This window comes from Chaetodon auriga, chromosome 13 (assembly GCF_051107435.1).
Source record: "Chaetodon auriga isolate fChaAug3 chromosome 13, fChaAug3.hap1, whole genome shotgun sequence".
Taxonomy (NCBI): domain Eukaryota; kingdom Metazoa; phylum Chordata; class Actinopteri; order Chaetodontiformes; family Chaetodontidae; genus Chaetodon; species Chaetodon auriga.
The window spans coordinates 7,286,634-7,308,381 of record NC_135086.1 but is presented as its reverse complement, the minus strand read 5'-3'; the positions used below and the strand labels follow the sequence as shown (position 1 = coordinate 7,308,381).

The window sequence follows — 21,748 nt, the reverse complement described above, 5'->3', positions numbered from 1 at the left end:
GGTTGTTTGGGGAAATCAAAAGTCAGTTTCCTGACACATCATCACTGGCCAGCATGAGGTTAAATATGCACTCAAAATTCAGAATTTGTTTTGCATAGCATGTAAACGAGCGGCCCGTTTTTCAGACTTTGTAAAATGACTTGTCGTAATGAATGTGCATGGACCTCCGTTTTCATAACATCTTGAATCACCATCTCGCTCTCATTTTTGCATGCTTGACTGAGCCATAATTACCATTTAAAGTGGGATAGAAGTGAGGTGAATGAGATGGTTGTTTGCACCTCAGGTCACGCATTCTAAGCTGCCTTTCTTGATTACTTGATTAGGTGAGGCTAGAGATCAACCAATGGAAAATTTTGAGGGAACGCAGGCTGATCTGTGACACAACAGATGGATTTCCCTGAATCTCTACAAGAACCTTTCAGTGTGATTGGCCGTGTATATATATATATATATGACTGCTAATTTCTTCTAATTGCTCATAATTTTTCTCCATTGCATATTCACGCTCCAATAGTACTTGATGTGACCATATGTAGCAGTAAATACAGCAGGAATGAAAACCATTAATTTCCATTTATTTTAAAAAGTCAAACTGTATGGTAAGGGGAAAAAAAACTACAAAGCTAGCATGATTCTGTTACATAAGATGTATAGAACAATTAAAATTAATTCCATGGGGCATTGCAACCATCAGCATTGCTGTTTGAAATGGCACATCTCCATCGTCAATAATGGAGACACAATCTAAAAACTGGCAAAAAAAATTTCAGAAGTTGTCATAATTGGCAGAAATGTGAAATGAGGTTACAGAAACAGTTTGCCTTTCAGGGGACCATGATATCATGGCTGCACAGATGGACCTCTGGCAAAGCAGAGTTCCATGACTAACCACAATAGCTGTGAAATGTGCCTCCAAACTGGCTAATTTTAAAGGGAACCATCTATCCAAAAAAAAGTCCCCCTTTGTTACACGAAAGGGGTTTTCAGTCTATTTAGTCCAATGTGGCACTAAGACCAGCTCCTGAAGGAGTATAAAGAAGAGTACAAGTCCTAATTCAGACAGAAAACATGTTGAAAATAAAACAATATTAAAGCCCTTACATTACAGTTGAACTAGATATGAGGAGGTAGGGAATAGAAAAGGAAGAAACAAAGACAGACTTCTGTAGACAGATTTCTGTAACAAATCCTTCTACTGCATCTGGTGCTATGTTTATGTAAAAATACAAATCAACATGGTAGTTACAGCTAGAAGTCCTCAGTCTGCCTCCTCTTCCTCAGACTCGGACTCTGGAAAAAAAGAAAATACCATTCAGCGCTCTGTTCAAACATCGATGCACAGTATGCATTGCTGCCAGTGTCACCTAAACTTACAAGCGGGACAGAAAAGACATGGTGAACACAGTTGCTTAACACCAATGAGATGCAGCACAGACTCATGCCATGTTTTTTTGGAAACCTGTGGCTGTGGGAGATACAGAGTGACAAAGACAGAACAAAGGGAGAGGGTGAGGCGCTTACCTTCCTCTGCGTTCTTGAGCCATTCAACAAACTTCTTCATCTGCTCAAGGAAAACACTCTTTCCTTTGGCAAGATGGGCTTCGTTGTACCACTTCAGAATTGCCTCCTCACTCAAGACATCCGCTTTAAAATTAAGAACAAGGAAACAAAATAATTTAAATTCTATTCAACACAACACCAACAGCACAAATGCATCAACAGGGGCTTGGCAAATGTCATCTGGCAGGTTGCAAGCATCAATCAAGACAAACTTTTGGCTATAATCTCACGCCATCGGGCATCATTCACATGTAGCTTCACAATATAAATCAAACACTAATGTGAAGATGGAAAAGGGAGCTACACATGAGAAAGAGAACACGTGTAACTTACCTTTGTAGAGCAGAACAACAATTTTCTGGAAGGCCTTCATGAAGTGGATGTTATCATAACAGTACTCCTGGATCTTCAGCAGGAGAGTCAGTTCAGAGAGGCCCTGGGAGGTAAAAGCCTTCAACAGTGGGCTGTATTGCTGAGAATGTAAAAATTGAGAAGTTAAAAAGTTACGAATTTGTACAGAAATCGTAAAGATTCACACAACTGGTGGGTGGGAGGTTTCTGGACCTCGCAGAGGACAGAAAAACATTCAGGATATTTTTCTGATTTCTGACATTACTTCCACTTTCAATGGCTTTGGGTTAGTAAATCAATTATCTTCTCTGCTGAGTTCAAAGCCTACAGCAGCCTGGATTTTGAAACATCTTGAAGGCACAATTTAAGAGTGACATCCGTAAGTTTCTTTAGATCTCTCATTTCCGAGTTCTCATGACTGCCAGAGTCAAGGAACAGCAGAGCCATAGCAACACGTGTCACCTTTAAAAGTCTGATGGCTTGTTCTGTGACCAGCTCCTCCTTCTTGTTCCACTCCACGGAGCTCATTACACTGGACCAAATTAGTCCAATCATCGTCTGCTCGGAAATGTTGTTCTTCTTGATTTCCTCCCGGATGTAGGCGATGATCTGTAAGAGCCGAGCCCAGAGATGGAGCACATGTTATTGGAAAAGCAGGCATGCCACGGGCAGCATATGCTGAGGCTTATTGCTTATCAAATCCTGCCCAAGTCTGGGGTATAAGAACCCTGGCAGGACACAGAGGCTTGTAGGAGCAGAGAATACGTTCAGGTTGAGCGGATTTCAGCAACTTGTCACTGATTCACTGCAACCTTTTCAGCACTCCTCAAGACAAAAGGGGGCACAAGTTAAGAAGAAAGCAAGCCTGACTGCTACCCTCAGTCGTGTGATGCACAAAAAGGAAATTGGTTAATATAATAAGAGCTGAAAAAGGACCAATGCTTACATCTTTGAGGGGGTCCCCACGTGACATCTGCTCCTGAAGCTCTTTCTGCAGCTCCTTGCGAGCACCTATGGACTGCTGGTTTTTCGCAAAGTCCGAAATCTCCTTGAGCCCGGCATCTGTGAAGTACTTCGAGAAGTGCTCACAACTGCGCTTGTTGGCAGGGAACAGCTCCTGAAAAAGCACACAGTCAACTGTTGAGGCAGGCCATGTTCAGCCAGACGAGCTTTAATCATCCATTAAGAATCCTTTGCTCATTAAGTGCCAGGGCACTGGATGCCACAATAGCTTGGACTGGAATTTGTGCCGATTAGTCTTCTTTCCATCAAACTATCTTCTTTAAAGTGCACAGATAGACTGCTGACCCTTACTGCCCTCTAGCCTCGAAAAGATTTTGTGTTTAAGTTGTCATTCTCACCATGAGCCTGTTGTCCATGCCAACCTTTCGGAGACTGGCAGCAACAGAGCCGATGTCCTTTTCAGAAAGCCAAGATTTGAAGAGTTTTACCGCAAAGCACGCCGAAACACCTGAACAAATGCATGAAGATGTGTCAGCTGTTGCTAACAGACCTGCCAGGATAAAGTTAGGCTTGAGTAATACATTGGTAAACAACTCCACAGGATGCGATTAGACAGGTTTTAACTGGAACAATGCCTAAAAAACCAATGATGCAGTCAACAAAATTAGACTGCATGGCAGGTGTGAGTCTATACCTCAGTAAAATACAATATAACTTCAGAGAACCTCATTGAAGTAACGCAGTTCGCAAATGTGAAATAAATAAAAGCTGCTTCCATCTATTGTTGGGGTTTCAGAGTCCTGATTCATTGGCCGTTGGGCTGAAGCCGTCCATCAGCCAGTTTCTTTTTTATTTGACAAGCAAATCCGACATGATCGATTCACACTGCAAGCATGTGATGAAAACACATTCACACAAATGATACAATAGGTATTCTGTTTCCATAATGCCACATCTCAGTGGGGTTTTTTGGGGGGGGGGTTTGGAATGTCGACTATCAACTAATCATTTACTCTTGTTTGGGTGTGAAATATGTGTATCTCGACTGAAGCCTTTGCAGAGGGTTCAAATGCAACTTTTGCCTATAACTGATTTTCGACAAAGCATGTACTATAAGCTCATGCAGACAGTATACTGGCATCAGTGCATGTTGGCCAAAGTTGCAGTAGAGAAAAGCTGAAGATAGGGAAGATGCTCAAGACATGGGTCAAAGATTTCAGAAAAGAGGATATAAACATAAGACTATACCCACAGCTTACAATAAAGTGAAAAGCTTCACTAGAGAACACTTACTGGTCCAAAAACAGAAGCAACAACAATGCTCAGATCAAGTGTTCTCTGTGACACAACACAGCAGTGAGGCAAACAGAATTAAAAAACATCATTAATGGAACTGGGTCATATTGAAAGGTTCTCTCAGAGAAGCTCTTCCAGATGCCACTACCATCAGCTTCAGAAGAGCCCTGACCCTTAATTCTAAACCTGTGAAGAGTTATCTTCTTCCAATAAAACTTGGTGAAGCATCACAGCGGGTAACCACAACAAGTGTGGGATTTGCAATAATTGTGGTAATAAATGTACAAACACCATCTATTTTACTGACATAAGAGGTCATAAGTATAACATAAAGTCGTTTAGAAATTGCAATACCTCACATGTGATTTACACACTTGAGACTCCATGTGGTTGTTTTTATATTCAGAGAACAAGGCGTGAACTGTAGGCAAGACTGGCCGAAAATAGGCATGCTGTAAGAACTGGCAACCCCCAGTACCTCATGGCTCGACACTATAAAGAGGCTGACGATGGCAGTTCAGAAACGGTCAAAGTATCTGGCAGAGACTATACAGAAAACTCAGTAAGGGGTGGAAACAGACAGAAAATGCTCTTACAAAGAGAACTGTTTTGGATATATATAAAATGTTTTAAAGGTGCTGCATATGTATTTGTTTATTGCTTGTGATTTCCTCTGCTGAACATGGTCCATCATGTGACTTTAACTGTCTATACTACTCATATGGCTACTTACCTGTCCATACTGATCATCTGACTATTCACAAACCTGTATATGAATATATAAATAACTACACATACATGTTTATGTTTTTACTGTTCAATAGCCATGAGATATTAAAGGATTTTTTCATTTACTCCTTCTAATCAATCCAGGATTAGTTGGACTATAGTTTGATCAGTTGCTCTTTGTTGCCAGTAGTTTTTTGAGGGTAGCTTGGTGTGTCAGTCCATGCCAGCTGACAATAGCTGCAATGGTTCGTGGAGATTTTCTCAATGTTTCATTTGTGCAGTAAATAATTTCAAATTATCTCATCACTGGAGCTGCAAAGGGTCATGCTTGCTATGATTAAGATGTTAATCGTCTTCATGCAGTGCAGGATCAATGTGATGTCTTTAACTGAAATCCTGGAAAATTCATTTTATATACCTGATGCATCTTTCTCAGATGCCACCCATATTGGACATGACTGTAGACGTTTACTGAGTTTCCAATACATGTATAAAACTGAAAAACATGAATGATTTTGAATGGTTTGGTTTCATTGCTCTATCATGTGCACAATCTGCACTAGATTTGGGATGGGAAATTGTGGGCTGTCCAGTTCCCAGCTATTCAAACAATAAATAAATAAGGACTTTGCTAATTTTGGGATTAATTGTTCGGACAACTCTTAGGAAATCAGTGAGAAGACAATTAGCTCCACATTTTAAAAAGACAGATGCTGGGAAGGAAGCAAGAGAGAATATTGATTTTAACAATTAAAAAAACAATTACTGGTACTAAAAGGGTAAAAAAAAATGGTTTAAGTTGTTTTTCAAGATTAATTGGAAAGTACAATGTGAGTCTTCCCCCTTCTCCAGACCTTCAAATTTTGTCTCAGTTAAAATACTTGTACTCGGCAGGCCCATGAGGCAGAAAAGAAGGTACCTTCTTTGACTAGGTTCTCATTGAAGAGGCTGCTAAGAATGGATGCAGAGAGATTGCCGTTGGCCAGCAGAATCCCTGTTAGCATGGCCAGCTTGTTGCGCTCAGACTCTGTGAAGCCCTTGAGAAACAGCAGCAGCTGCCAAAGAGCAAACATACACAGTAAACACAAGCCTGTAGGGTAAATGGAGTCAGACACATTTTCAGATTTTTTTTTTTTTTTTTTTTTTTTTTTTTTCTTAAATTTGAGTTGGACTAAAATGGGCATGATTTCAGAAGCTTGACCTGGACAGGTACTATGAGTTCCTGTCATACGTTGAGAAAAAGACATACCTTTTTAATTTCCTCCTCGAAACCTTTCTCCAAGTATTTATAGCGCCTGATTAGCTTGTTAAAGACCTAAAGGGAAGCACAAAACATGTTTCATTATCTGTACCAAACGAAAAATGTGATTCTTAACTTTGCTGTGATAACAGTAAAAACTGAGCGGGAGTTTAATGGTGTTCACCTGCGCATATGCCTGCATGGTCTCCATGTCCTCTTGTGCTTTGAAGAGACAGAACTCAGTGCGGGTCACGTCATCTGACAGGGTACCTCCTGGGGCTGAGAGGAAACACATTTTTGCACTTTTGTGAGTCTTAGGCTTCATGCCTCAAATGAGCTGCTTGTGATTTGTGTCTAGAGTTGCATTAAGCTTAATGAACAATAGAAACATTTTCCAGGAGACTATTAGTCTAATGACTCAATGCTCACCTGTACAATGGACTGACTTTATCACCATCAAACTGGCAATTACATGAAAAAAGGTCTTCTTAGATATAATCGCTCCTTTTAAAAAATGTTTTTTGTTTTTTTTTTTTCATAAAGGCAAAACAAATATGAAAGAGTCCTGTCTCTTACCCAGCATCCCACCAGCCACCAGGATGTCGAACAGAGTCTCAGCATAGCGGCGGTAGTCAAGCTTGGCACCAGAGGCATCAAGAAACTTTGCGACAGCTTCCAAATCAGTGCCAGTTTGGTTCAGACCTTGTATGATGCTTTCCTGAAACTGGGAAGGGTCAAACCTCTCCTTTTCATCTGTTGAAAAGACAGATATTTACCAGAGTTTATCGCTGCCACTCACTCATGACATTCTAAAAGACATATTCAAACCCATTCTCAGGTCATGAACATATGTAGAACCACATATTCTCTTTCGTGTGCTACAGGACAACTCAATTATCTTTAGTCACTGTATGTGTCAACTCTTCAGTAACACCTTAAACTGAATTTATTTGCCACACAACATTTTTGGGCTGGACACCTTTATTTAGTGCGCAAAGAGGAAATTAAAATGTGCTAAAAATCTTGTCAGCGAACAAAGAGGCGTGTTCTTCAGCGATCAAACCTTACAATCATATTCCTGCCTGTGATTGTAAGCGGGTAAGGTGCTGGATAGAAAACTCAATACTATGAAAAGCAGGAGGTGTTCTTCATGGAACCCAATGGAGATCCAACCAAAGAGGACAGATGCCTTTAAGTTTCTCACCTCTTTTTCGGGTTTTGAAACGCTGGCCTGTTAGCGTAGGCTTCTGCTGCCTTTGATTACTCATAAAAGACACTCTGGAAGACAATAAGAGAAAGAAATAAGATTAGGATTAGGACATACAAATAAAGTAGTTTTTTTTTTTTTCACCTATGCATCAATGATACAGTGAAAAGACAATGCAAATGGCTGAAAACAACTATTCTGGTCACCACCTAGTAGAAGTTTGTGACAACTGCTAACTAACTTAAGATTGTAACTGATAAATCTGTTGGTTATTTTCTCAATTAGGTAATTAGGTGTTTAATCTATGAAATGTCTGAAAATGGCGAAAACCATTGATCAGTGTGTTCCAAAGCCCAAGATGACGTCTTACAATGTCTTGCTTTGTCCACAACTTAAAGATTTACTGACATAGAGGAGTAAAGAAATCGGAAAATATTCACATGTAAGAGGCTGGAATCAGAGAATTTAGCTTTTTTATTTTCTTTAAAAAGTTTACTCATACTCGATTAATCAATTCTAAAAACAGTTGACGATTCATTCAAAAGTTGAAAACTGACTAGTTGTTGCAGCTCTGAACGAACTACTTACTAATTAGCCACATTAAGGTGAGGGCCGCAGTAAAACAGGCACGGGAACAACACTGTAGTTAACACAGTGAATGTATCGTTGTGTACAGTATTTCACACATGCAGTGTAAGTTAAAACAAGCCAGACATCACTTCATATTCACACTAATGTTAGAGGTAAGCTAACCATATAGATAGCCACTGTACTTCTACTCAAATCAACAGTAATGGACGTTTGTCGATTGGCGTTTATACTTATGATGCGAATCTATCAAAAGAAAATACGTTTGTGAAATCAAACTCTAGACATTTTTTTTAAATTATTGGCAAAGAAAAAAACTGAGTGAACGACAGTGACAATACAAATTAAATCTTTTTTTAAAGCCAGACAGAACCAACCTGAATGTCTGACCGGCTAACGTTTCAGTGTTAGCTAACTACACTCAGCTTTAGCCTCCGTTATTTTCCTGACGCAGAGCCCCAATACGCTTAAATATATCACCGTGGCTCAATTGTATTAACCAAAAACAAACAGCAACTCACCTAAATCCTCTTTATGAGCAAAAACAGTCCGTGAAATAAAAGTAATACCACTGGGTATCAATACAATCAGTTCCAAGGAAGAGGAAATTGACGGCGCGCATGCGCAATAACACGGGTTCTATGTGGGTCAGTACATTTGTGTGGGGAGAGTGCAGTTCACAAACTGTGACAAAACGAAGAAAAAAATGTCGGAGTGAGATACGCGTGCCAAATTTACCGTTGAATATGATAATTAGTGCGATATGGTTGCATTTTCTCCCAATATACTATGCAGGATGAAGTAATATAACGACATTACTTCGGAATAACCCCCCGTACAGTTCGAAGTCATTTTCTTCAGTTAATGGGTAAACGAATAGAAGAAATGTTTTACCCCTCAAAAACTGTACCAGGATCAGTTTCTTGACCGTACCTATTAACGCACACCAAACTGACCCAGAGTCAGATTAATGAAACAATGGGTCAACAAGTCGTTGCTATCTAGTGTTAAGACACAGGAGGGGGATGTTGTGCTGTCGGGTGGATGCTGTATCTGTCGAAGGGATGAAGGGAAAACTTTAATGTTGCGTTACCATTTACCTCGTAAATCATAGCTCTGCTTCCAGGAACTTCGTTAGACATGATTAAACACATTTTGATCGAAATGTAGGACTCAGAAATCCTATTACTGACAAATATTAAAGTGACATTTTAAATGCATTACTTTACCATAAGTTATAAATCCATGTCCATCATTTATTCGTTCATTTTAGAGAAAGTCTACCTCATTCAGGTCCTCTGAGAAAAATCCACCCCCTGGCCTACAAAAAGTTGGATTTATGCATAAAACTTTGCATATGCTGTTTGGATGTGTGGTTTAATATCGGTGGTTATGGCTGGTGTTTGGTAAACATTTGGCGTGGTTAGTGTGTGGGAAGGTTTGCATTTCCATCGGGTTTCATGAAGGGTGCTCCATGTGGACAGAAAAAAAAAAAAAAGATTTGCCAATTTTTCCGACAACATGTGAAAGCATCACAGCCCAACCTCCCCCCCGCGCTGGAGGTGATTAGAGGACGCTGGACTAGCCCAGCGACGCCGCTCCAGCCACTCCCTACGCCCGGCGGACCCTGCACTCTCAAGTCCATCCAGAGCTCCATTCAAAGTGCTGAGATCCGGATGAGAGCCACGTCCAGCCTCATCCAGCCCAGCAGACGAGTTCAACTTAAAGACAGCCGGGGAAGGGGCTTTCAGGAGCCACTCCGCACTTTGAGAATCACCTCTGGGATCCTACTTTTGTCCGTAGAGTGGATTTAAGACGAGAGGGAGCGACTCTTGCAGAGATTAAGAGGCAAGTTTGACATCTTGTTACTTGGCGAGCTGCTGAAAATGTAACTACTTGCGAGTCCTTTGTTTGAGTCAAATGTGTGAACACTGTTGCGCTAAACTTTGCTCCAAAGTTAACTTTGCATAGACTTTAGTCCGTCTGCCCCCAAACTCATTCATTCCTTCTCTGCCTGCAGAGGGGGTTGGGATTTTTATTTTTATTTTTCTAAAATCTGTCTTTTTCTTTGTGCACGAATTGTGACGGCTGGAGGAGACAACTGGTTGGACCGAGCATGTCCGAGTTAAGTTTCGCCGCTCGTCTCCGTCCTCAATCCTGAACCGAGGCTCATTCAGCAATGTTCAGAAAAGTGTGGTCACTAATTGCCTACAGCTGCTGGTTTAAGTTCCGTCTTTCTCATTGAGGAGCCAAACCACCGCAGAGGACAGTGGGACAGATGTGTCAACTGTGAAAACTCCCTCTGAGTTTGGTCTTTTGAGATGATCACAGCGGCTCAGTAACAGCAAATATTCATATCATCACACAGCAATGTGTGAACGCAAAGCCTTCTATGAAATGGGCGTTTTTGTCAGTCAAGCAGGGGGTAAATGTAGACAGCAAACTCCGTCCTCCTCTGTAGGATCATCCAAAGTATCCAGTTTCATTAAGAATATATCCTTACATTATGTAAACTGTAATCCGGGGATCTGTGGAATACAGAAGAAGATCAATGTCAGCTTTAAAGGTGGATGAACTGACTGAAGGTGGGTTTACCCTCCAGCACGCCCCAGGTTTTCTCTTAATGCTGCTGAGTGGAATACATTACTGCTCAGCACGGGCGGCATGAATACAACTATTCACCTCTTTAAGAAACATCCCAAAGTTCCTCCTTGTCAGAGTTGACCTGCTTTCTCTCTGCAGGGATCCCCTGAGGGATGAAACCACTGCTGCTGCTGCTTGGTACATTTACAGTATAGAAATACACATTCTTTCAAAGCACTGGGCCATGACTGATTTAAAACGTAAATTTAGTGGAAATGTTACATGGAAAACTCGACTTGATGCTTTAAATGTTCAGGTTTGGTGCCACTCTTTCTGTGCTTGGCTCTACTTGTGAACCCTGCACTTTTTCAATTTTGTCAACTTGGAAACTTGGAAGTCCCAAGAGGATCAGATAAGACCCTTTTCTTTTTTCCCTTTTTGTTAATGGATTATGTCTCTCTCTTTGTGGTTTTCCACAAATATGTCCCGCCTCTCTTGGCTGGAGTCTCAGTTGGGAAACCAGATGGGAACTTTATTACCCGCACTGATCAAACAAACAGTGATGTAAGATGACTGGGAAAGGTAGTGTGTGGTAAGCCGTCAGCGTTGCTCGATAGACTCCTGGAAAAAGTAACAAGCGTTGAGCTCAGACTTGGAAACGACGGTGTGTCGGACTGTTGGCCCCTCCAGTAGCTCTTCTCACTGTGAATTTGTTGGCCGGCCTGCTTTCAGTTGCATCAGTGCTTTTTTTTTTTTTAAACTTGCCAAAATCCTCTTCATGAACACTGTTGCTTGAGATGTGGTGGTCTAATGTGGTGTGTGCAGAGGACCAAAGTCCCCCAGCCAGTGCCATGGTGATGAATAGTGTTTGCACCCGTGCGGCTTAGCGTACTGAGGCGTGCGTCCTGTGTCAGCCCCGAATCAACAGTGATGGACGGGGGCAGCCACTAACCGGACCATGAAAAGCCTTCAGCAGCAGAGAAGCTGCTTTTTGCAAGAAGGTCATCACCTGCAGCCAGGAAGCATCAAAAGAAAATGTGGTTGCATCTGTAGTTCAGTATCTCCTCAGCTTTGCGATTAATCAGATCTCATTTTTGAAAATTTTGCCGCTCCTTTACGCTACTTTGGAATCGAAAGGGTAAAAATCAGCGTGAAGTTCACTTCCAACAAAGAACCGTTCTCCTGTGCTGTTTGACTCAGAATATTTTCCACCCATTGAACTTCACTGCTTCAACTCTACGCCCTTTGTCTCCCTATGGACCTCGAGCAATAACGCTGTACATTTACATTCAGCTTACTGTTGATTTGTTAAGTCCAGTACAGCTGCTTTCTCCATTCACTTACGGGGAACCAAGCCAGACCGAGTGTTTGACTGCCTGTAGTGCAGACGACGCTGAAACTGCTAATGCACAGCAGTTTGGGGAACATTTCATGTTGGACAGCTTTCATTTACTATAAAACAGTAAAAAATTGGAACCTTGCAGGGTTCTCCTGTGTGTATTTACTTCATAGCTGATTCAAAAGAGGAGTGTTGACCATATTAGTCGTACAAAATAGAAAGGCTGCCCGTTAGCCAGTGTTTTTATGTAAAACTCAATAAGAACGCTTTGTGCTCTGTTGCTAAAGGCATTTTACTGGATTCAAACAGTTGCCTTTGGAGCTACAAGTGTGAAAATGTTCTGAGTACAAAGCAAACTGCCACCTGTTTCATGATGGGAATCAGTGGTAAAGGCTGGTAGCTTTCATGTGGTCTGTCCACTGTGGGCAGATCACTGTTGGTTTTTGGGAAAGAGAGAAATGATGAACATTAGTCTCCATTTGTGAAAATGAATGCTTTTAACAGTCCAGTGTGTGTGTGTGTGTGTGTGTGTGTGTGTGTGTGTGTGTGTGTGTGTGTGTGTGTGTGTGTGTGTGTGGTTCAGATTTGATTGACAGCGGCCTGGAAACGTAAACAAACAAGCCCTTTTTCACGGCAGACATTTTGACTTGTCGCAGTATGACAGCACAGGCTCGCAGTGCTAAAGTAAACCTGTGCAAGTGTTTCACAATAAGCTCATCTGGGAGGAACTTTGACCTGTGCCACTGACCAATAGCGAGCCATCTCGACATTCTGTCATGAGGAAACCGAGAGCCAGAGAGTCCAAAAAGGAAGAGGCTATCGCAGCTCAGCTGTTGTTTAACCTCCTCCACCAAAGAGCGATGGTTTGATCAGGTCAACATGTGTGCTCTGAAAAAGGCCTTCAGTCACCACCTTTTCTTTTCAAATGCTGCTAAAACCTGATTGGTGCATCACCAAGTCCTGCACACATTAAATCAGCAGGAAGCACCAAACAAATCCAGACATCTGTCATGTGACATGACCAGAACTGTCCCAACTTTGGCAGATTATGTTCTAATCATGTACAAACCCGACTCTAGAAAAGTTGGGATGCTGTTGCTGCTTGTGATCGACTGAGCCTTTCCAGGAAGCCTCCTCCATAACCAATCATGATACTCTCACCTGTAACCAATGAACCTGTTTACCTGTGGAATGTTCCAAACACGTGTTTTTGGAACGTTCCACAACTTTCTCAGTCTTTAGTTGCTCCTGTCCTATCAAATTCAGAATAAGCAGATATTTACAAAAATCTATGAAGCTGATGAGGTCAAACGTTAAATATATTGTCTTTGTACTGTTTTCAAATGAGTGTAAGTCAAAAAGGTCGAGCAAGTGATCACATTTTATTTTGGTTTTGTTTTGTTTAGTTAGTGTCCCAACTTTTTTGGAATCAGGGTTGTAGGATCCCATTGGTCATAGAAGAGAAAATATATTTTCAGAAGCTTTAAATCCAACATACAAGACAGTTATTAAATGTCTGTTCTCTGGGGTTCAATCAGGGTTTTGCATGCTGAGTGGATTAATTATGGTAGGTTGTTGCTCCTTTGTCAGTTTGATTGCCAGCTGTAGGCTCATGTTTTGTAAATCTACCCGTCCTGATGTCTCCGCGCTGTTTGAGCTGTATTGTAAATAAAGCCCAGTGTTTGTTTGGGTTACAGGTTTATGTTTAACCAGCCTGGATGGTTGTGTGTCATGAAAACTCCGTTCGCCTCACCAATGTGTGCACTTTTGACAGAAGGCAGAAATCATTCAATAGCCATCACAAAGCGCAAGTTGTTGAGAAACGTGGTCGGCGTGTTTAGTCTTTTGCGGCTGCCTGCGAGTGGAGTCGCTGCCAGTTTGGTTGTGCGTCCACCTTTGCTCACACACCTGGAGCAGCGGTGAGGACTCTGGACCTCCGGGTCACTTTCTCAGGCAGCAGCTCGGCCCGCTCTGTGGCACAGCCCCGGCGGGGAGGAGCTCTGATCGCCATCATTGCCAGCAGCCTGTCATGTTGTGACTCTCCTGCCCCGTGACAAGGCCGGCGTGATCTGCGGGGAATTTACAGACTCTTACGCTGCATAATAGATTTTTATTATCATTTGTTTGCACACAGCCATGCCACTGTGTTCTCAAACAACTGCTCCCAAGGTAGAATGACGCCAATCATCTCTCAGTGTAGCTCACACAATGCCCATTTACCTGCACACAGAGCACGTCATTGGAGACTGCGAGCTTGCTTTGTTGATTGTGATGAAAATATTGACCATTTCCGAACCGATAGCCACTCTGAGCAGCTTTATTTTGAATCAAGGATACACATCCTAACAAGTAACAGCTGGTTTATTGGCTCCAATTTTGTACTTTCGCTACTAGGCCACTACTAGTGCCTGCACGGCTGTTGACTTTTGGTCTGGTGACTCTTCTCCTTGCTAAAGAACAGAAATGAACACGTGGCTTTAGCCCTCAGGCCTGTAAATAATATATGTACATTTAATGGTGTTTTTCCATGTTTTCCTCTGAGCTTGACCTTGCAGGGGAAATGTAGGTCAGAGGCAGCAGGCAAAGCGTGCCTCATCACATTGTCACTTACATGCATTTGAAATCCCGGGTCCAGGCCACCCATCGCTGTCAGACTTCCAACGATAAAATCTTTCTGTCAAGCAACTTCGCTCTGCTAAATACAGCTCTTTAATCTGTGGGAATTATGGGTCAAACTCCAATTTCAATTTGAATTCGGCAACTTGTTCTGTATGTTCTATGTAGGATAAAAACAGTGACTAAGTAGTGCCCTTCTCCTGACATTCAAGGCGTGCCCTGGTTGATCTTGCCAGCCTGCTGCATATTGCATGACAGCGAAGGGGCGGGGGGCTTAGTGCCAGCAGCAAGTATTACCTTGAATTTATATCACTGATAGCTAACGATGAACAGTGACAGACACTTGCACCAGAAAGTCCGAGCCAAAAGTAATTGTCATTGAAACACTCTTCTGTTTCATTTACTGCATCCCTCTTGTAGGTGTTGCATACAGTTCAGTAGAGTCTCCATTTAGATCCAGCCATTTGAAATATGCTTTAATAAATAGAAATAGAAACTAGGGTTTCTGATCCTTTTGGTATATCAGGTCAGCTTTTAATATGCCAAACTTGAGCATGTAAACCACCCCTGTCTGCCGCACGCAGGCACAGTGCCAGTCCGGTTTTGGAGAGCGCGCTCTGTTAAGGTGACACGCGTCCAGACGAGGGTATTTGACCATAAGTTTCTCTGCGTCTCTGATTCATGAGATTTAGATTTGAGATTAATAACCGCTAAACCGTGTGGGCACATGTGATGCTTACCTACTAAACATGCATCAAAGAGATTTAATCAATCTCTCTGATGCAAAATGCATCAGAGAGATTGATAGAGCGGGACACTTCTAATCCAGTTCCTAAGAGTAATTCGCCAAAGGGTTCACTGTGGGGTTGTTTTGATTTAGACAGATAAAATGAGTGTATTAAAAAAAAACAAAAAACAAAATAACACTGGGAGTTTTTGTTTGTCCTTCATGTGTACATTGAGACAAACCGCAAGAAAAAAATCTGTTTTTACCAACACAGACTGGTGATATTCCTCATCTCTCCAGCACTCAGCAGTGAAGATAATCCCCTGGGTATTAATCAAGGCTGTCAGGTTTTCTCTCATTCTCCCTCTTTGGATCCAGTTCAACAGTTAGCAGCAGGAAGCAACTCTTATTAATGGGATTGTGTGACTGGCTGCCTAGAAGCCAGCTCCAAATCTGGGGTAGTGGGTTATCAGCAAAGGAGCTGAGGGCACCCAGGCTGCAGACAGACGCAATATGTCATTGGTCCGAATGGCACAGGCACCCAGGCGACATGGAGACAGAGTGTTCTCCCCCAGGTCACCGACAGGCTTCAGCGTCTGTTTTCACTGAGGAGGGATATGTCCCTTAACTCACGGTCGCATGTCTATGTGTTTCCTGTCAGGCAGCAAGTTTGCAGTAGCTGGGGAGTACTTTGTTGTAATTGGTTTGGCCAGGATTGATTGTGCCAGGCTAATGCACACATTATCTGATGCTCTACATGGTCAATATTCAGCGAGGGTCATTAATTGGTCATGAATTTGCATGTATTTACATGTATGACATATAAATGTTAGACCAAATTTGTTACAACGTGAATCAATCTCTGTGAACTGAAAATAAAAGCCTTACGGAAAATAAAACATATGGTGTGAGGGCAGGTGATTGGCATGTCGTCCCTCCAGAGACTCAGCTGCTATGTTAAAAGGAAATAACTTGATTTAAAACTGCAATGCAGACAACAAAAGCAGCTGGTAGACGTGAGCCATCACTGGGAATGTTTTGGCACAATGCCATCACATTGCACTAGCTGGAGGGCACAAGGTAACAGATCTCACTGGACCGTGGGGCGACATGCAAGCAAATACTTCTCCACCTGTTTTGTACGTCCCTCTGAGTCGAGATGGAGCTGTTGGTGTCTTTGCAGCCCTGCAGCCCTTTTAAGGTGTTTTAATTGCCCAAGAACGTCAGTCATTTTTCAACATTGTTCCCCGTCTGTCTTGGCCCACCTTTTAAAGATTTGCTCTCATGCTGAGTGTGAGAGTGAGTGATTTTGGAACTTGAGTCTTGCCTCCTACCAAGAGCAGGGCAACTTCTTTATGGGCCAATAACACTGTGCCCTGCAGGGGAACAGAAGCCAGGGAAAAGGTAAAGTGGAAAGCTGCACGGGAGATCCATCTTTTTCAGGAATGTCATGCTGCTCAGAAGTTGCTTCTAAAAGTTCACTTGATGGCTGATAGAGGCGTTTACACTGAAATGCTGGAGCCCCGAGTCGTCCACCAGTCGTTTCAGATCACATGCTGTATTACCCTCTGATCCAGTTGTTTAATCCCCAAACATGAACTTGCCACAGAATTCTGTGCCTGCAGCAGATATTTGTGTGATAATAATCTGTGCATAAAATTGTATTTTCCCCCAGGCAGAGTGTCAGATGTTGGCTATTTTCAGCCCCTATTCTAATTTCCACTAACATTGCTGCCTTTTTTATTAAAAAGCATAAAGTATTGAAAACATCACAGCTTTGTTGTATTTTCACTCTGCTCCAGCCAGTGTTTGTTTCTGGTTATGCAAATAAAAAGATGTCCGTACTAAGAAGCAATGAACAATAGATGACTGTATGGCCTCATCTGTGTGTCACAACAGCAGACATTGGGTTTTTAGTACAGCAAAGCCCTGTATCAAGGCCCTGAATGTACTCTAGGCCCCTCTTTTATCTCCAGCCGTATAGCGTTGGGATTACTGTCCCAAAGGAGATGGGAGGCAACACTGGACTGAAAACTGCAACCCCCAGCAGAGTCTTTGTCATGGTGCGCTCCAGCCCAGATCCTTTACCAGCCACAAATATTATATTGCTGCAGCAAGCAAGCAGGGTGAAAAAGAAATATGAAGCAGTTTACTTTTGGGGGGGCAATTTCTTTGATTTATAAGAAGCCCCAAAACGGGAGCATTTTCCAGCTGTGCAGACACCCAGAGGTCAAGGGCAAAGTTCCTTAGTTATGTAATTGCCCATGGGACATTCTCACATGCCACAGGAGAACAAGACTGAACAGCCAATCAAAAGGATCCACTCCTCCCCTGGAGTCAAACCACTGCTGTACAAACATGTCCACCGCAGAGTTTATTTGATTTGGCTAAATTTAGGACTGTTTATTTTCTGATTAAGGAATGCTTCTCATAAAACGTTGCTGAAGACCTCACAGATAATGGGCAACAAACATGAAATAGTAGCCTATTAATTGTAAAAAATAGCAATATAGTTGTAGAACAAGCGTTCCTCACCGAAACACATCTGTGCTTGCTTGCTGGCAGTTTTCTTCTCTACAGACTTTGCTGGCTCATTATGTTTGTTGGAGCATTACTGCCACCAACTGTCTATCTGCTTAATAGTGTAAAAACGACAACGGGGTGCGAATCGTGCCACTCAAGTGCGTGCACATGTGCAGGTGCAGGACGCAAACAAAGCATGGCCCCATTCATCGATACACTGCTCCATAGCGCTGCTGGTTGTCCAAAAATCAACAGATACCTTTTCAGTTTACAGCACGGGTGATTTATCTTCTGTCTTCTGTACTTCTGTCCAGGGGGCGACACCTGCAGCCAAAATGGAGGTGAAGACGTCACTTCTAGACAACATGATCGGGGTTGGAGACATGGTCCTCCTGGAACCCCTGTCTGAAGAGTCATTCCTCGAGAACCTGAAGAACCGCTTTGACCACAATGAGATCTACGTAAGTCTACCGTTTCACTTTGAAATAAACATCACATTAATCCGATTGAAGCTCATTCAAGTAGCATTGTAACAATGTTGCGTGAGACTGCTTGTCCCTGCCTCCGAGGACTCATATAGGCTGCTTCCCTAAGGGCACATGCAGATACTTTTCATAACTCCATTGTTCCTCCACTCATTTTAGCCTTGACTACAGAGGTGGCACAGATACAGAGACCACAGCAACCAGCCAATCAATAAATCACATCACCAAGGAATGTAGATGATGCCTTTAAATGAGCCATGAAATCCAGAGCTCAGGGACAAGAAGGGACTGGCTGGCTGTATATCTGGAGAAGAAGGGGGTTGTTGAACTATCACGCCTGCATCAGACAATTGGTTCCGGGCTTTTGTGCCGTGGTACTCCAGGATTTTCTCCTCTGCAGGTTGGCTGCTCGAGACTCCAGCCCTCAAACCCTTTTATCTCCCATGTGGTGCTGCCCTAAATGTTGTGGAGTTAAACACGGACAGTTGTGCCTTTCAAATTATTCATGTAATATATGCTCCTTCAAGAGATGTTTTCATTGCCCTGGCGCAACATCTTAATATTTCTAGTTTTACCTTTTTGTTTAGCAATAACTATGAAGTGAAAGCAGAAGTTGCATCTTCATGGAAAGGTAAATCACATGGTATGAAGTCCGTAATGGAAGCTTTTTTCGTGGCTTAAGCTGCACCTCAAGAGTGATGACCAGGAAAAGCTCTGAAGCCTGTACTTATCCAATAAATCTGTGGCGCACAATCCTTGCATGTGAATGTATTTTCCCTCATGTGGCATCATTCCTTACAAATGGCCCCCACCCCCACCCCAAACTATCATATGACGGCTCTCAGCAGAAGAAACATGGCTTTGTTTTCCAGAGGGACAGCGCATCATGTATCCAATAACTCTGGAAAATCAAGGAGAATGAAAATCGTCCTCGTAACTGCTGCCCTGCTCCTTATGCCTCACTCTTTTTTTTTTTCTCTGAGCAAGAAGAATCAATGAGCGTTTCTCACTTATTTAACTCCTGAAGCCCTCTTTCTTTTAACCATTAGCTCTGCATTGTGAGTTAAGATTATGTGTAACGCCTTCTTTTCCTTCACACCAAAACTGGAGCAGGATGATCAGCCCCAATATTTATCTGAAATATATTCACTTAGAAATATAACTAGCATCTATGTAAGTCTTTTTAATGGCTTCTCATGACAGATGACGAGATCAAGATGCCTTCATATGTTTTGTACAGAACCGCTGAACTTTCAGACCCACCCATTTTAAATTAATCACAGCCCCAGACCTGAGCACCTGCCAGTTTTCACGAACACAAGTCATATCTATGCTGTCTTGTACGCAGATTTCCAAACTGTCACGCTGAAGAGTTAAAAAGCTGAGTGACTGAAGAAAAAAGTAGTTTAATTTGTGTCGTTTCTGGGGCATGTGGGGTATCATCCAAGCTGTTATAATTTAGCAAGTGAACAGATGGAGTTTTAAAACAAGCCAGACAGCAGACTTCCTATGCATTTCTGTACCTGTGGGGAAATGCAAAAGAAAACATGCAGCAGAAAATGTGTCTGTCTTTGTCTGTCTTGCAGTGAAAAGGTCAAAAGATGTCGAGAAACCTCCATGATAAGAGAGCTGCATGATATTAATAATGGGCAGGCAGCAGGGATGGAAAAACGAATGGGAATACTTAAAAACCCCTTGTGAGCACAAGAGCACACTGTCATATTTGGTATAAAGTTTCACTTTTTTCTGTTGTGAATCTGAAATGCACCACACTGGAGACATGCATGAAAGCCCCTTTTTTCTTTTTTCTTTTTTCTAGTTATTTGTTTATTAACTATCTGTTTTGGATGTGGCGTGAAAAAGCTTAAAAACCCTCAGTTCAGAGCTGTTTCAGGGCTCCTATAAATGAGCCTTTTTGACACCAGTTTTATGTTTTGATCTGTCAGAGGATTCATGAAACAACCATGAAGTCTTTTGCAAAAGGCTGAAAAATGAGTTTTGTGCTTTCTGCTTTTGGTCAAGAAAACCCTTCATTAACACGTGATGTTTTGTTTACACTGCACACACGCTTTCCCTTTGTGCCCGTCCTCTGCACTTGAAAAGGCCTCAGTTTGCCTCCGGTGGGCTATTGAAGGAGAGGCCGTGGGAGGTTGTGGTGTTGCCACAGGGAAGGCCATGCACCACTCTTGTCAGAGTGGGTTATGCAACAGCCATTACTGTGGAAAGCAAAGAAAATGTTTCAGGTGGATGTTTGAAAGTGCTATCTGGGCTTTGTTTTGAGCGTGGGAGGATGATGAAGATGATGGCTGGTTGCATTCGCTCTCAGAAATATCTGACAAGTGTTATCTGTTGAACAGGACCTGTGTGATTGTTACATAAATGTGTTCTTTTAACTGAAACAGAGAAAACTTTATCTGCTTGCGGGTTTTTGATTAAAATCCAACTGCTGACGTGTTAAATATATTTTATTTTTCTTACATTTACATATAATATATTGATGCTGTAATGTTTTTTTTTCATGGGAAGCAGTTAACCTAGAGTGATTCTTTGAAAACTTTTAATTTTTTTTTTTAAGAATTTTAGGTCTTTCTGTTAACACCAGTTACAAATATCTAGGCCCGTCAGGCATCAGTACAGCAGCATGAATACTCCTACACACAGACACACACTCGCTAAAACCCTCCATCAGCACCTTGACCTCTTTGCAGTCTGTGTTTACTGCCCAGCCCACAGATTCCATAAACTTTTCCTTGTTTTTACGTGTCTCCAGCTCCACTTCAGGCATTGCATGCCTCAACAATGCATTAAGAATACCCAGCTGAGAAAAGCTGACGGAGACAGAATTCCTCCCACCTCGACTTAACAATTGACACCCAGATTGGGTGAAAGGTGTTGAAACCAGTGCTCCTGTGAGTCAATGTGAATCCACACAGCATTTTCAGTATTTTACACAAACTGTTTATTCTTCTCCCTCCAGACATACATTGGCAGTGTGGTGATCTCCATGAACCCCTACCGGTCCCTGCCCATCTACACGCCAGACAAAGTGGAGGAGTATCGCAACAGGAACTTCTATGAGCTTAGTCCACACATGTGAGTCCACCTCCCACATCCTCTCCAAAACCACCTAGTATTTATGTAAATTTTATGTCTTGCTTAAGGCTCAGGCACTTGAAGTTTGACAGTGAGGTTTTAAATTTGGTTGGCACTTCACAAAGTGTTTCTCAAGGCTTTGTTAGTCTGAATTTTTCGAGCAGGAACCGTCATCTGTCTGGTTGAAGATACTGTGTGTTGCAAACCTCTGTAAGGATTAACAATTTGGACCCAGCCACTAATGAGGAGGGGTAAGTGGGGGATTGAGATCAGAGGGACACTAGGTCTTATATGGAGAGTCAGTCTGGTGCTTCGGCTGGCCATTCAGCATTGTGGCATGCCATCTGTCCATTGGCAACATTAAGTCAGCATTGCTGTGAGGCTGCCAAGATAAAACAAAGCCCAGCACTCGTCAATTAGCCTGCTGTGTCTCTAGGCTGCAGCA

At 42.3% G+C, this 21,748-nt stretch overlaps 2 protein-coding genes across 6 annotated transcripts in view; one reads left to right on the top strand and one right to left on the bottom strand.

Moving 5' to 3' along the window:
* Positions 1-557: 557 nt before the first annotated feature.
* On the bottom strand, positions 558-8,551 carry LOC143330935 (eIF5-mimic protein 2-A). Its single transcript, XM_076747716.1, has 12 exons — positions 8,459-8,551; positions 7,347-7,420; positions 6,719-6,895; positions 6,327-6,421; positions 6,152-6,217; positions 5,822-5,957; positions 3,276-3,385; positions 2,861-3,031; positions 2,377-2,523; positions 1,897-2,035; positions 1,525-1,647; positions 558-1,293 (listed from the first exon to the last, which is right to left on the bottom strand). Exons 2-12 carry the CDS (start codon positions 7,408-7,410, stop codon positions 1,262-1,264), a joined length of 1,260 nt encoding a protein of 419 aa, XP_076603831.1. The 5' UTR covers positions 7,411-7,420; positions 8,459-8,551; the 3' UTR covers positions 558-1,261.
* An 892-nt stretch (positions 8,552-9,443) lies between these two features.
* The window catches only part of myo1b (myosin IB), a 59,213-nt gene continuing 46,908 nt past the window's right edge, over positions 9,444-21,748 (top strand). For 4 of the 5 annotated variants that reach the window (XM_076746476.1, XM_076746474.1, XM_076746475.1 and 1 more), the window contains exons 1-3: positions 9,567-9,785; positions 18,040-18,186; positions 21,188-21,303. In XM_076746476.1, coding sequence (XP_076602591.1) covers positions 18,061-18,186; positions 21,188-21,303 — 242 coding nt within the window. In that variant the 5' untranslated portion in view covers positions 9,567-9,785; positions 18,040-18,060. Of the gene's footprint in view, positions 9,786-18,039; positions 18,187-21,187; positions 21,304-21,748 lie in introns of all 5 variants that reach the window. The other variant, XM_076746471.1, reaches the window with a different exon arrangement.